At 48.6% G+C, this 13,518-nt stretch overlaps 3 protein-coding genes across 12 annotated transcripts in view; 1 reads left to right on the forward strand and 2 right to left on the reverse strand.

The window, feature by feature from the left end:
* NEDD8 (NEDD8 ubiquitin like modifier) overlaps positions 1 to 1,812 on the reverse strand; it is an 11,020-nt gene extending 9,208 nt beyond the window's left edge. Inside the window, exon 1 of the mRNA XM_017544723.2 lies at positions 1,659 to 1,812. Coding sequence (XP_017400212.1) covers positions 1,659 to 1,676 — 18 coding nt within the window. The 5' untranslated portion in view covers positions 1,677 to 1,812. The remainder of the gene's footprint in view (positions 1 to 1,658) is intronic.
* Positions 1,813 to 1,854: 42 nt separating this feature from the next.
* Positions 1,855 to 8,744, forward strand: GMPR2 (guanosine monophosphate reductase 2). Of its 6 annotated transcripts, XM_017544712.2 has the most exons (12): positions 1,925 to 2,276; positions 2,382 to 2,406; positions 2,650 to 2,771; positions 2,910 to 3,029; positions 3,547 to 3,681; positions 5,211 to 5,294; positions 5,441 to 5,614; positions 6,550 to 6,631; positions 6,722 to 6,828; positions 7,001 to 7,043; positions 7,737 to 7,896; positions 8,099 to 8,744. In XM_017544712.2, the coding sequence occupies exons 5-12, from the start codon at positions 3,583 to 3,585 to the stop codon at positions 8,292 to 8,294; spliced, it is 945 nt and encodes a 314-aa protein (XP_017400201.1). In that variant the 5' UTR covers positions 1,925 to 2,276; positions 2,382 to 2,406; positions 2,650 to 2,771; positions 2,910 to 3,029; positions 3,547 to 3,582; the 3' UTR covers positions 8,295 to 8,744. The 6 variants fall into 6 exon arrangements, with proteins under 6 accessions (XP_017400199.1, XP_017400201.1, XP_017400198.1 ...); XM_017544709.2 differs by lacking the exon at positions 3,547 to 3,681; XM_037744350.1 differs by lacking the exon at positions 2,382 to 2,406.
* TINF2 (TERF1 interacting nuclear factor 2) lies at positions 4,540 to 12,991 on the reverse strand. Of its 5 annotated transcripts, none has more exons than XM_017544701.1 (9): positions 12,058 to 12,991; positions 11,807 to 11,911; positions 11,598 to 11,699; positions 11,013 to 11,120; positions 10,828 to 10,924; positions 10,227 to 10,683; positions 10,074 to 10,135; positions 9,876 to 9,967; positions 4,540 to 4,880 (listed from the first exon to the last, which is right to left on the reverse strand). In XM_017544701.1, exons 1-9 carry the CDS (start codon positions 12,247 to 12,249, stop codon positions 4,794 to 4,796), a joined length of 1,302 nt encoding a protein of 433 aa, XP_017400190.1. In that variant the 5' UTR covers positions 12,250 to 12,991; the 3' UTR covers positions 4,540 to 4,793. The 5 variants fall into 5 exon arrangements, 4 of the variants coding, with proteins under 4 accessions (XP_017400190.1, XP_017400191.1, XP_017400189.1 ...); XM_017544700.2 differs by lacking the exon at positions 4,540 to 4,880 and adding an exon at positions 9,140 to 9,426 and having other exon boundaries at positions 12,058 to 12,989; XM_017544699.2 differs by lacking the exon at positions 4,540 to 4,880 and adding an exon at positions 9,140 to 9,496 and having other exon boundaries at positions 9,814 to 9,967; positions 12,058 to 12,985.
* Between the last annotated feature and the right edge of the window lie 527 nt (positions 12,992 to 13,518).

A 13,518-nucleotide genomic window follows, 5' to 3' on the forward strand; every position in this document is an offset into this window, starting at 1 on the left:
CTCTTGTCACCCAGATTCGAGTGCAATGACTCAATCTCGGCTCACTGCAACCCCCGCCTCTGGGGTTCAAGCAATTCTCCCGCCTCAGCCTCCCGAGTAGCTGGGATTTCAGGCACCCGTCACTACACCTGGCTAACTTTTGTATTATTAGTAGAGACAGGGTTTCATCATGTTGGCCAGCTTGGTCTTGAACTCCTGACCTCAGGTGATCCGTCCACCTCGGCCTCCCAAAGTGCTGGGATTACAGGTGTGAGCCATCGCGCCTGGCCTTTTATTTTTTTTTTTTTGAGACAGAGTCTGGAGTGCAGTGGTGACCTCACTGCTCACCAGGGCCTTGACATCCCAGGATCAATCCTCCCATCTCAGCCTCCCAAATAGCAGGGCCTACAGGCGTGCACCCACACCCTAGGCTAATTTTTGGTATTTATTGTAGAGATGGAGTTTCGCCATGTTGCCCAGAATGGTCTCGAACTCCTGGGCTCAAGCGATTGGCCTGCCTCAGCCCCTCCCAAAGTGCTGGGATTATAGGCGTTAGCCACCACGCCCAGCCTATTTTCTTTTATTAATGGTGCCAGTGACCTATTCACTTATTAAATTGACGTCATGACTGTTACATAGGTCGCTACTCAAAGTTTGAAAACAATCATCTTTAACATACTATTTTAATACTTGGCCTCACACCTTAGCTAAGTAGTTGGGAAGGACTGGGGAAGAGAAGGTTGAGAAATAGTTTGGAAGGACTGGAGAAGAGAAGTTTAAGAATGACTATTAAGTACGGCAAATATGCTAAGAAGCTGATGAAATAACGACAGATTTACTTAGCTATAAAAAGGCCAAACTAGCATTTTACTTCATCACTTGTCAGCAGTTTTTTTTTTTTTTTTTTGCGGGGGGAAGGTCGGGGCGTCTGTCCGTCTGAAAGCACAAGAGAGGAAACAGAAGATAGGACTAATAAGGGCTGGAAATTAGTGAAGAACCACCATGGGAGTTGAGAGATGCAGATGAAGGAAACCATGGCTAGTGCCAAGAACTAGGGCAGCAGTAACTAACCTGCCTCTGCCAAGGAAGTGAGGCTGGTCCAGGATGCCAGGCTCAGAAAGGCAGGTGCTGACTGAACACACTCCCCGCTTTGGCTCCTGTAGGACGGCTGAGATACCACACCTTGGCAATCACCAGTAAAGGCTCATAGTCTAGCCCCTGGGAGGCCCCGGTTTCCCCGGGGTACCGTTTTAGGGCTGCGCTGGGAGGCCGCCTACGTTAGGGACTGGGAGAAGAAGGTAACCTGGGAATGAAGAACGGAGAGCAACGCTTATTCCCAGAATCTGAGAGAATGGGGAGTCAAGCCGCTGCTAGGCCTTCTCTATGACTGCGGGGGTTCGAATACAGTGAGATCCGACAAAAGCTAACCCCTTCTAGGTGACGGCAAAGTTCTGGCAAAAAAAGCAGGGACTGCAAAAGACCCCAGGGTGGGCAGGTGGGCCCCGCTCTCAAAGCCCTTCTAGGTCCCCCTATTTCCCATCACCCCTCGCGCGGAGCCCTGATGCTGTCAGCGCCCTCCAGGCTCGGGAAAGGCGTGGTTTTCCTCCCCCACGTCTCCCGTAAGGCACAGCTGCCAGCCCAGCACTACTGCGTCTTGGCAAGGCTGGAGATGCTCCCACCTTCACTTTAATTAGCATCTTCTTTCCAGTTTGGGACTGCACACGGATAAATTGCTGCTCCTACCACTCCGGTCGACGCTGCCGCTCTCCAGCACTCTGCCTACGAGGGCCACTTCTGCTTCCGGGTCACTGTCTGGCTCCACCCTCTCCTTCCCCCCCGCCGCTCCACCCGCTTTCCACTGGGTTCCGGAAAGGCTCAAGAGTGCTCCCGTGTTTCGGTTCGGTGACGTCGTAAATAAAAACGAGGCATCCAGTTTAGCTACAGCGAAGACGAGAACTCTGCGATTCTGAGAGTCCCTAGCGAGCCCCAGCTAGCGAAAAGCCGGGGCAGAACGAACTACATCTCCCATCGTGCCAGGGGGCGGTCCCCGCCCGTTTCACCATGGGAGTTGTAGTCTCCCGTCCCTCGGATCCAACAGCAACCTCAGTGCGTGAACTCTGTTACCCAGAAGGCCTCGCCCGGCCGTCGCCGAAGCTGGAATTCGTCGCCTAGTAGTTCTCTCCGGCGACTAGCGGGACCTGTTGGCGTGGCCCAGAAGGCTCAGCGGGATTGCACGAGGCTAGTCGCTAAGCAAGGTGGTCTTTGGTCAACTGCCGCCGGGACCAAGGCAACAGGAAGTGAGTACCCCTATTCCGGAAGCTGGTTATGAACCCTCCCCGCCCCCCGTCGCCCACATTCTTTCGTCCCGCTAAATCAGCCTCTTGTCCCATTGCTCTTTGCAGGGATAGAAAAAGGAAGTGTAGCGGGGTAAGGAATGAATCGTCAGGGTGTCTCACAACCCTTTCCCAGCCCTTCTTTCCAACAAACAGTACCTGGGATGGAGACCCCTAGGGTAATCGCAGCCACGGGATGGGTCGAGGTGACAGGCTTCAGGAACCACACTTCGGCGTTTGCCCGACCTTCCACAACTTAAAAGAGCAGAGGCTGCCAGCAGTAACGGGGCGTTAAACCCCAGGGGAAGATTGGTCCTTATGACTTCCTGCCTTCTAGCCCTCAGATTCATCGCTACCCCGAGGCTAAGCGCCATGCCTCATATCGACAACGATGTGAAACTAGACTTCAAGGATGTCCTTTTGAGGCCCAAACGCAGTACCCTTAAGTCTCGAAGTGAGGTGAGCAAGCCTCTCTACATGCTGTTTCTTGACTCCACGCTTCTGGTGGGCCACAACCAAGAAAGACGCCTGTCCCTGCCCTAATACGGTACGTTTTTTGGATTAATGAAATGCTCAGTTTCCTCATCATATCTGCAGGTGGATCTCACAAGATCCTTTTCATTTCGGAACTCAAAGCAGACGTACATTGGGGTTCCCATCATTGCTGCCAATATGGATACTGTGGGCACCTTTGAGATGGCCAAGGTTCTCTGTAAGGTAGGACTTTCCTCGTGCCCATCCCTATTGGTGTCCGGTTAGCCCAGCTGACTGCAGAGGTGTTTGCATCCCCACCCCCATGCCCAGTCAGCTCTCTGGCAGTTAGCAGTCAGGATGCTCTAATTTACAGTTTTTTTCCCACTAGTAAATCCCTTTCAGTTCAAAAGGCCATCTGAATTAGTGAGATTCAAAGCTAAGTTTTGCTCCCATTTTTCTGATACATGAACAGAATTGTCCCTTTTGTCCTATCTAGCAGTTTGTACACCTTGCCAACTTTTCCCACCACCCAGGTCACTCCTTCCCAGTCACATGCATCCCTTCAGTTGCACGATTGTCCACCTTAAGCATTCACTGTTTTAGTCCAGAAACTATAGTTTAAGCATTCAAAATTCCTAACTAGAAGATCCTAGGAGAAGGAACTTATTTTCTTTTGATTATTCTTGAATAAGAACAATTCATTAATAAAAGAATAATTCTGCTATTCTTTTTTCTTTTTTTAATCTTCCTCTTCTTTAAGTCCTAGGTTCCTGGGAATTTCTGGGATGTGCCCCAAATGGGATGTTTTTTTCTTTTATACAAGTTGTTCACTTTGAAATGGAAGATGCTGCTCCTGTCAGTACTAATACCTGCCTCTATACTTGTTGCTGAGAAGGTAGAAAGTTATCTGGGCACTTTAAGAATATACGCACTCTGCTGGTTGATCTGTGTAGCCCTGGTTGATTCTGCTACTGTTTGTGGCTCTGTTAGTCTTAAGGAGTTCATATCCTTTTTTCTATTTTTGATTGCTGTGTCTTTGTGGAATGTCTTGTCATTTCTTTGAGGTTGATAGTTATGCAGTTTTATTTTTACTTTATTTTTATTGCCATTCAGTAACTGCTTAGGAATCTTGGTGTTGCCCATTGTCCATCTGCCCTGACCAGCAGAGTTCAGAAATGGCGACTCTGACTGCAGAGTCAACTGACATGCTGTAATACATGAAACTTTTTGGGGATTGTCTTGATGCTTTATGTTGAGCCTGGCTTTCAGTATTGCTGATGAGAGATAAAGAAATCAGATTTTAGAGATAGAGCCAAGTCTCATAGTAATAAAAAGTTTGGATGCAAGCAAACATCTTTTTCTAAGCTTGGTATGTAATCTGATGTGCTCATCATGCCACACTATGCCAGTATATCTCTAACGTCTGCTGACTTCTATCCTATAGTGATTTTTCTTTGCTTACCAGTATGTTCATGGTAGAATGTTGAGAAAGCAGAATTCAGTATCAGCTTTAGCTAGCTAGTGTTTATCTCTGAGTACATATGTAGGACACTTGCTTATTGCTAATACATGTCTTCCTTGCGTTTCCTGTCAGATGCAAGATTTGTGCTGTCTCAGCCAACTGCTGTCTCTTGTCTGTTTGCATGTAGACATGTAAAGCACAAACACCAGCATTCATAATGGCTTTTGAATGCCTTTCTCCAGCTATTGAGATATTGTTTGCAATTTGTTGAGCTAGAGAATATGAACTTGATGAGTCATTATATCCTTGAACTTTATTAAAATGGATTGAATGAAACAGTTTTTAGCTTGATCCACATCCCCAACTAGGAAATCTGTCCTTTTTTCCACTAGAGATGGACATAGGGTAGCACCTTATCAGCTCTTATCAACCTTAAGGCATTGCCTTTTGTGGGCATCCAGACCTACTGAATTACTGCTGGTAAATGAATGAGAACCTAACCAAAAATACTTTAGTCCTAGGTTACCTTAGGAGGAGGGGCTGAGTCAGAGCAGAGAAGCACAGGCTCCATCCAACTTCTTCATGGTTCTTTCATGTCTGCTGCCTGTCCCACTGCACCAACAGCTTGTCACCTTTAAAGTCAGAAGCAGTAAATGTGCTGGCAGATGAAATCCAACATAGATCACTCAGTACTCTGGTGGGAATATCTAACAAGTACTAGCTTATGGTAAAAAGCCCTACCAGTTTCTTTAGAAAGAAAGAAAAAAGGAAGAAAAAAAAGTCCTACCAGTATTTGTAGAGAGAAGAAAGGTTGAACTCAAGTCCCAATTCAACCTGACTTCTTCAAGTTGTTTCCTCCCCAACTTCAATTATTTCCTCTCTGAGAGAATAGGTCTGTTTCTAGAAAGAGAGACCTTAATGAAGTTTTCTTTCTTTTGATGCTGCTTTTTCCTTTTCCCCAGTTCTCTCTCTTCACTGCTGTCCATAAGCACTACAGCCTCGATCAGTGGCAAGAGTTTGCTAGCCAGAATCCTGACTGTCTTGAGGTAACACTGGGCCTACCCTGCTCCCTTCCTTATCCTAGTCTTACAGCAATTATATTTTGGCTTTCTGGGGACCAACCCTCATTACTGACCCATTGGCTGCTCACCAGATCATCTCTGATAGGCCAATGGTCCTGTTTATCCCACAGCATCTGGCTGCCAGCTCAGGCACAGGCTCTTCTGACTTTGAGCAGCTGGAACAGATCCTGGAAGCTATTCCCCAAGTGAACTATATATGCCTGGATGTGGCAAATGGCTACTCTGAACACTTCGTTGAATTTGTAAAAGATGTACGGAAGCGCTTCCCCCAGCACACCATCATGGTATGTTTCTATTATAGTAGGTGCTTTTTATCTTTCTACTTTCCCGCCTTTCTGTTTTGCTACATTAGTCCAGTTTTCCTCTGCTGCGTTATGATATTCCTAGTCCATTTAATCATGATATTGGATGATTATCCATAGTTCTAAGCTTAAAATGTCCATTTATTTGGCCAGTGCAGTATCTCTAATGCTTGGTTCATAGTCTTTGTAAATCTCGTGTCCCTGACGTCACTCACCAAACCATGATGGAACATCTATGCACTGTACATACCTGTGGCACATAGACATCTGCCCACTGAAATGGACACATACTACAATCACATAAAAGGGGTCACATAAACAAAGATTTATTTTCTTACAATCTTAGAAGAGTGATGGCAGGTCCCCATTTTCTTCATTGAGGGGTGTGTCTACTGACCAGAAGCCAGTACAACTGGTCAAATGGGTCTTTAGCCTACAGTACCATCCATGCCTTCTCCCTTTTCCTGAAGCCAGACAGGTTCTATGACAGAATGGCTTAACAGAGTATGTTTGGTCTCTTGAGGAATGGGAGATAAATCTACTTTAAATCAGATGTGAGCCTGGTCCAGTAGTTCCCTTTGCCTCACTGAATGCTCCTCTATGCCACTTCATGTGTCCCTGTTGATCATAGCACCTTGTTGTCTTAGGAAAGTGCATCCTGGACATCGGCTTTACCCTAGGTTCACTGGTGACATTGGCCACTTACCCCCTACTTTGGCTTGGTGTTGCGGGAATGGGTAGGGAGCAGGGTTCTCTAAAGTGGCTAGTGTAAAAGCCCTCAGAAGGCCCACTAGAGGGGACTGAGGATCCTTTCTTAGTAATAATGTTGGAAAGTCATGGTCCAGGCATACAGTATATGACAATACATGACCTGTTGCTGGCCCTAAGGATGCTGTATTTCAATTGCTCTGTCTCAGGCAGGAAATGTGGTAACAGGAGAGATGGTAGAAGAGCTAATCCTCTCTGGGGCTGACATCATCAAAGTGGGAATTGGGCCAGGTAAGCTGGTTCGCCCGGGCCACTGGCTACCCCTTCAGTGGCAAACACCTATGGAGCACATCATTCTCGCCCTTGTCATGTTCTTCCTAGGCTCTGTATGTACTACTCGGAAGAAAACTGGAGTAGGGTATCCACAGCTCAGTGCAGTGATGGAGTGTGCAGATGCTGCTCATGGCCTCAAAGGCCACATCATTTCAGTAAGGCCCAAAGACAGGGTAGGGTATGAACTGGGTTTTCTGCAGGGTATGGAGGTGGCAGAGATGGACTAGAATTCCTGGGTTCTTGTTGGCTTTGAGTTGGATTGTTGGGACATCACTGAGGGCTTAGAAAAATCCATGCTGTGTGTTCATAGTGCTCCTTACTTTGCAGGATGGAGGTTGCAGCTGTCCTGGGGATGTGGCCAAGGCTTTTGGTAAGAAGCTTGAGCACACAGAAGGATTATTCTTTATAAGAGGATGAGTCACTTCTGAGGGTCTAGGGTCAGGGTAAGAGAGGCTCAGGAAGTCATTCAGATTCTTTCATAATATAAATTAGTGACTCTGAAGTCTATGGTATCACCTGTGGTGGCCAGCAGGGGACATCTGAGACTCTCCAAGTGTGGGCCATGGCCATTTGACCATCTCCTAGATTGTTGCACAGTGCAGACTCCTGAGCCCCACCCAGACCTAAAAAAATATTAGGCTCTGAGGAATAGGGCAGCAAATTTTTATTTTTTATTTTGTACAGCTTCCCAGGAGATAATTACTCCCATTAAAGTTGGAGATCTTTGCTCTTGGCACACATGAAATGAGTCTTGTTTAGCTGGGCACAGTAAAATGAAATGACTGGATGATGACGGTGAAAACAGCAAAAGGAGAAAGCAAGTGCCAGGCAGGGACTCTCCAGAGCCTCTTTTTTAAATCTTGGGGAAATCATACTCACTGAGGAATAGAAGCCAGGGCAGATGAGGCCTGCATGGATTGTGGGTCAACTAGGGAATCAGAACCAGGAAGAGGCTGGAATCATTGTCAGGACTGAGAGTGTGGTGTGAGTTGCTTTTGAAGGTGGCCATGTGGGCACCTTGGCCATATTAATAATGTCTTTCCTTCCTCCATGATGGTGGCAGGTGCAGGAGCTGACTTCGTGATGCTGGGTGGCATGCTGGCTGGGCATAGTGAGTCAGGTGGTGAGCTTATCGAGAGGGACGGCAAGAAGTACAAGCTCTTCTATGGAATGAGTTCTGAAATGGCCATGAAGAAGTATGCTGGGGGTGTGGCTGAGTACAGGTATGTGTGGTAGCTCAGGAACTTAGTAATAGTATGGAGGCAGAACTCATGGCTGTTGAGAGGGGGATGGTACAGTTCTCAGAGGAGAATGGTGAACTGGGGCTCAATGCTAGGGTGTGGGGAAAAGTCCCTGGGCTCACGGAATCCAGAAGGAAAGATAAAGTTTTTTTTTTTTTTTTTTTTTTTTTTTTTTTTTTTATAGAGCCTCAGAGGGAAAGACAGTGGAAGTTCCTTTTAAAGGAGACGTGGAACATACCATCCGAGACATCCTAGGAGGGATCCGCTCTACGTGTACCTATGTGGGAGCAGCTAAGCTCAAAGAGTTGAGCAGGAGAACTACCTTCATCCGAGTCACCCAGCAGGTGAATCCAATCTTCAGTGATGCGCACTTGACCTGAGCAGTTCTGCCCTCCCAAGACACCAATATTCTACCATGGGGCATGCCAAGTGAGCTCCTCACCTATCCCAGCTACTGCAGCTCTGTATTACTTTGTCATTTCCTGTTGGCTCACTCCTGAGGGCTCCTGCAGTAACTCTGTACTTTGCTATCTGCACACGCAAAATGCCCAAGGCACTCACTGGGGAGGAAGCAAGGAAGAAAAGTCTGAGAAAATGACGCAAGATAATCAAATGGGAATCTGGGGACCTGACACCTGAAGATTATTAAAAGGAAAAGATGCTGATTGATACATAAATTTTTTACATGGCATTGGTTTAGAGGAGGCAGGCTTTTAGAATCATGTTTTGTTAATCAGCTTCACTAAATGGGACCTTCACATATCTAAAAAGCTCAGAAGTGTTTGTATATTTGAAATACCTCAATAAAGAAAGAGCTCGTTGACTGTAAATAGATGCTGGGGCCTTCTGTACAAGGCCAGCATCTGGCTGCTGCTCCAGAGTGGGTGGCGGTAGGGTCAGCGCTGACCCAGTGGGGTCAAGGACAATGAGTATTATTCCCATGAAGTATCTCCATTCTAGTGCCACCACCCCCAGATAATCTGAAAGCATGAGGATTTACAAAATATATTCTGTATATTAGGACACATATTTCCAGAATAGCAAAAGGATCTCTTCCTGGCTCTCAACCTTGTTAACCCTTCTGGGCATAGCTAAACAACACTTACCAAGGGAAGTAAAAAAGGCAAAGGGATCCTACCAGTCTGGAAGGGCCAGCTGTTTCTAAGGCATGGCTTATGCTGACCTTATGGAAACCTAAATTCTCCTCCCTCACATCAAGGCAGTATTTTAACAAATCCAAAGTTTAATTATTAAGCATTACAAAGTATTTTTAGCAGTTTAGTCAGGCAATCCAAGCCTGGACTTCCACTTCATTCCTACTAAACTACTTGCAGAGCTGAGGAGGCAGGAGACAGGCAGAATACAGAGGGCACTTTAGTTCTATCACAGGGGTTTACAGCTGTCTCTACAGTCATAGGAAGGCATGGCACTGTAGCCAGAAGAGGGGAGGTATTCATAGAAAGTGGGGATCAGGGTGTCAAACTTTGTCTTCTGATAGTTTTCCAGAGACTCCTGTAGAGAAGGGAGCAGGCAGATCCCACCAAATGAAACAATTGCCTGAGCCCTCTGAATTCTGAAGCATGTGGATTTCTTTTTTTTTTTTTTTTTTGAGACGGAGTTTCGCTCTTGTTACCCAGGCTGGAGTGCAATGGCGCGATCTCGGCTCACCGCAACCTCCGCCTCCTGGGTTCAGGCAATTCTCCTGCCTCAGCCTCCTGAGTAGCTGGGATTACAGGCACGCGCCACCATGCCCAGCTAATTTTTTTTGTATTTTTAGTAGAGACGGGGTTTCACCGTGTTGACCAGGATGGTCTCGATCTCTTGACCTTGTGATCCACCCGCCTCGGCCTCCCAAAGTGCTGGGATTACAGGCTTGAGCCACCGCGCCCGGCCCTGCATGTGGATTTCTTAGTCCTGTTCTGCCCATCCACTTCCCCAGCTTTCTGCTCCTTCCTACTCACCTTTCCTTCCCCCTGGCCATTTTCTTCCTCATCAGAGTCTAAAACCAAGTCCCCTATGGTAATGACGGAGCTGCACAGAGATGGAGTACACACTGTAGGAGGGAAACCAGAATCAAACTACTACCTCTAGATGAACACAGGCTCTTGAGAGTCCCCAAGAGAGGAGGCTGTTATCCAATCCTGACTCAGACTACCTACCTGGCTTCCTGGCCCTAGGAGGTAATAATGATAGGGGGTCCATGTAGCAATCCAAGCAATTCCTGAGGTGAGAGCAAGCAAAGAGGATAGGGTGAAAGGAAGGCAGGCAAAGAATGTGCTCCTAGTAAGGAGAATTAACTCTGTTCCACTCACTCCTTTTGCTCTGTGGCAGGCAAGTCAACTGGGTTCTCCTTCAGAGCCCTTCCCCTCAGGGTATGGCTTGGACTCTTAGACTTCCCAGTGGGGGCTGCTCTTGTGCTCATGGCTAGGTCTGCTGTGCATATCGCATGTTCTTCCTTGCTCTCAGGCTTAGATGCGCGCTGGGTTGCTGAGCCCAGATTCCTAAAGGGAAACAGCATGACTGTGGGGCGCTCCTTATGGCCTCCCCTAGCAGACACCCATTGGGAGTGTACTCTTCGTTGGCCTAGAGGGGCCAGATTGAAGTGGTGGCCAGCTAGAGGTTCTGGGTGTGTCCTTGAAGATGGTCCCTGAGGAAGATATGGGCCAGGCTTTGCCTTGGGCAGAGGATTGTGGAGTGCTAGTCTTTGTTGCTGAGGAGGATTCTGTTCCATGGGCTCAGCCAGGTTCATTGAGTCAGTAATAGAGCACTCTGAAAAAGAAAATGAGACCCCTTATAAACAGAACAGATAGTAACAGAGTAACTAGCTTCTTATGCCTGGAGCCCATGAAACTATTCCAATAGGCTGCCTCAAAAGATCTCATGCTAAACACTACACCTCCAAATTCCTAGTACCTGGAAGTGGCCACCCCATGTCCACACCATATTGGCTCCAGGCAAGAGAAGAGGTGACAGAGACTCCAGGCTGCATCCAACTCAACACATCCTGAAGCTGTGGGCAGGGATAGAGGTATGAAGACCACAGTCCTTGACACAACCACCCCACACTCTGCCGTTAACATGTTTTGCCCCAACAAAACCTGCTGTGCCTGCGGTGTAGGCAGTGCTTTCTCTAGCTGACAGAAGTATTCAAAAAGCAGCTTTTCCATTGCAGCCAGAAAGGGTTCCCCATACTCTTGTTCAAGTTCCTGCAGCAGGGAGAGGAGGTCAAAAGTGGGTTAGTGGCCAGGCATGTGGCTCATGCCTGTAATCCCGGCACTTTGGGAGCCTGAGGCAGGCAGATCACTTGAGGTCAGGAGTTCAAGACCAGCCTGGCCAACATAGTGAAACCCCATCTCCACTAAAATATAAAAATTAGCTGGGCATCTATAATCCCAGCTACTCTGGAGGCTGAGGCAAGAGAATCGCTTGAACCTGGGAGGCAGAGGTTGTAGTGAACTGAGATAGCCACTGCACTCCAGCCTGGGCGACAGAGTGAGACTCTCAAAAAAAAAAAAAAAAAAAAAAAAAAAAAAAAAAAAAAAAAAAAAAAAAAAAAGGGTTAGATCCTGTGTTTCTAGAACAAACAAAATAGTATAAAAAAAAAGGAAAGATCTCTCCAAAAAAAAAAAAAAAAAGGGTTAGAGAAAATAGGAGCCACCTAACAGCCTTCAAACCAGTCTCACCTGCAGCTTCGAGGCCAAATCCACAGGAGCATCTGATAGCTGCTTCACCTGCTGACAAAAAGTTTCCTGTGCCTCCAAAATCTTCCTCAGATCATGCTTTGTCTGTTGAGGATATCAGACAAGTTAGCACCAAAATCCGGTAGACAAGAGGAGCAACTTTACTGCACCAAGTGTAACTGGGGTCAGGGCTTGTTCCAGGGATTACTCACAGCCTTGGGGTCCCGCACTACAGGTCCAGATTCTGGAAAGTGGTGATTCAGGGCAGTCAGGACTTGGGCCCAAGGCCGGCCCTGCAGGATCAGCTCCACCACCACCTGTACGGTACTGAATTCAGAATCCCCACCTCGGGGCAAGGTGACTTTTTCCAACTAGTCTCATCCCCAAGCTGTGTGCACTTGTCAGGTCCTCGCATCCCGCCCCTTTCTCTCTTTCCCCTTCTAGGTCCTACTTGCTCCAATACCTTGGCCTTTAGGCCCATACAAAGGCGTTCGTGGTGCCGGTAGCGAACCAAGCCAGGGGCAACAGCGCGCAGAGATTGCAGAAACTCCAGTACTCGCGGAAAATGCTCCACACAGCGGCCGCGCACTACCCGCCAGCTAGCGGCGGCGGCGAAGCGCAGAGCTGCAGGACCGGCCCCCGGGGGCGTAGCCATGGCCGGCGGGCTCCGCCCTGAGGCGGTCCCTCCAGGTTCCTCACCCGGATGAGTGAGGCTTCCCGATCACTCCTAGGGGCGGGGCTTCTGGCAACACTCTGTGGCTCGGATCAGCCGGCTCTGGGTACCTTGCGGTCCGGCTGGGCTCCCTTCCGTAAGCACCCAGAGTTCTGCGGGGGGGGGGGGGGGCTTCTGCTCGGGCTGGAGGAGCCTGAGTGGCGAAGCTGGCTGTCTCCAACGGCAGCAGGTCGCCCACCTTTAAACGCCGCCGCTGTCTCGAGCCCGAGGGTGCCTTATTTCCGGCTCCGCAACTAGCTACTCTTGCCCCGGAAAAGGGCGGTAAGAGGCGGCCAATGGGCAGCCACAGATGGAAGTGTGACGGCGCGTCAGAAGGCCACGCCGCGGCGGAGCTGGAGCTTACAGAGCCCTGCGCCCTCTACCGGCCGACTTGAGTTGGCCGCTGAGTCTGTGTGGGCCCGCCCGTCTGAGTCTTCCCTATCCCGCTTTCCTCGTTGAGCCAGCAGAGAAGCCACGTCACTCCCGTGAGGCTCGACTTCCTGGTCTGTAAAACGAGGATCATGCCACCGCCTCTTCCCACTGTCTTCACCCATCGAAATTCAGTTCAAGTCCCTTGAACCGGCGTCTACAGAGCCGGCGCGCATCGGCTCCAGTAGGAATTCGACTGTTTCTTTTATAAAACGGAAGAGGGCGCCCCGCCCTTAAAATAAAATGCAGGCCGTGCGCGGTGGCTCCGGACTAATCCTAGCATTTTGGGAGGCCGAGACAGGAGGATAACTTGAGCCCAGACCAGCCTAGGTGACATGGTGAAACCTCGTGTCTGCTAAAAATACAAAAAGTAGCCGGGTGTGGGATCAGGTGCCTGTTCAAGCCATCTTCCCACCTAGGCCTCCCAAAGTGTTGGGAGCACAGGAGTGAGCCACTGCACCCAGTCCCTGGCTAATTAAAAAACAATCTTTTAGGCAGGGCGCAGTGGCTCGTGCCTGTAATTTCAACACTTTGGGAGGCTGAGGCAGGTGGATCACTTGAGGTCGAGAGTTCGAGACCAGCCTTACCAACATGGAGAAACCTCGTCTCTACTAAAAATGCAAAATTAGCTGGATGTGGTGGCGCATGCCTGTAATCAATCCTAGCTACTCGGGAGGCGGAGACAGGAGAATCGCTTGAACTCGGGAGGCAGAGGTTGTGGTGAGTCGAATCGCGCCATTGCATTCCAGACTGGGCAACAAGAGCAAAACTCCATCTCAAAAA

Source organism: Cebus imitator, unplaced genomic scaffold, assembly GCF_001604975.1.
Source record: "Cebus imitator isolate Cc_AM_T3 unplaced genomic scaffold, Cebus_imitator-1.0 Scaffold170, whole genome shotgun sequence".
Classification (NCBI taxonomy): Eukaryota; Metazoa; Chordata; class Mammalia; order Primates; family Cebidae; genus Cebus; species Cebus imitator.

Bases quoted from the DNA above. Each gene is read 5' to 3' on its own strand.
- GMPR2 (XM_037744348.1), top strand. From the start codon at position 2,631: ATGACTTCCTGCCTTCTAGCCCTCAGATTCATCGCTACCCCGAGGCTA. The intron at 2,772-2,909 runs GTGAGCAAGCCT...TCATATCTGCAG, and splicing joins CCCTTAAGTCTCGAAGTGAG to GTGGATCTCACAAGATCCTT. The intron at 6,829-7,000 runs GTAAGGCCCAAA...CTTACTTTGCAG, and splicing joins TCAAAGGCCACATCATTTCA to GATGGAGGTTGCAGCTGTCC.
- TINF2 (XM_017544699.2), bottom strand. From the start codon at position 12,249: ATGGCTACGCCCCCGGGGGCCGGTCCTGCAGCTCTGCGCTTCGCCGCC. The intron at 11,700-11,806 runs GTGAGTAATCCC...TATCCTCAACAG, and splicing joins TAGTGCGGGACCCCAAGGCT to ACAAAGCATGATCTGAGGAA. The intron at 10,925-11,012 runs GTTTTGTTGGGG...CCCTGCCCACAG, and splicing joins CTACACCGCAGGCACAGCAG to CTTCAGGATGTGTTGAGTTG.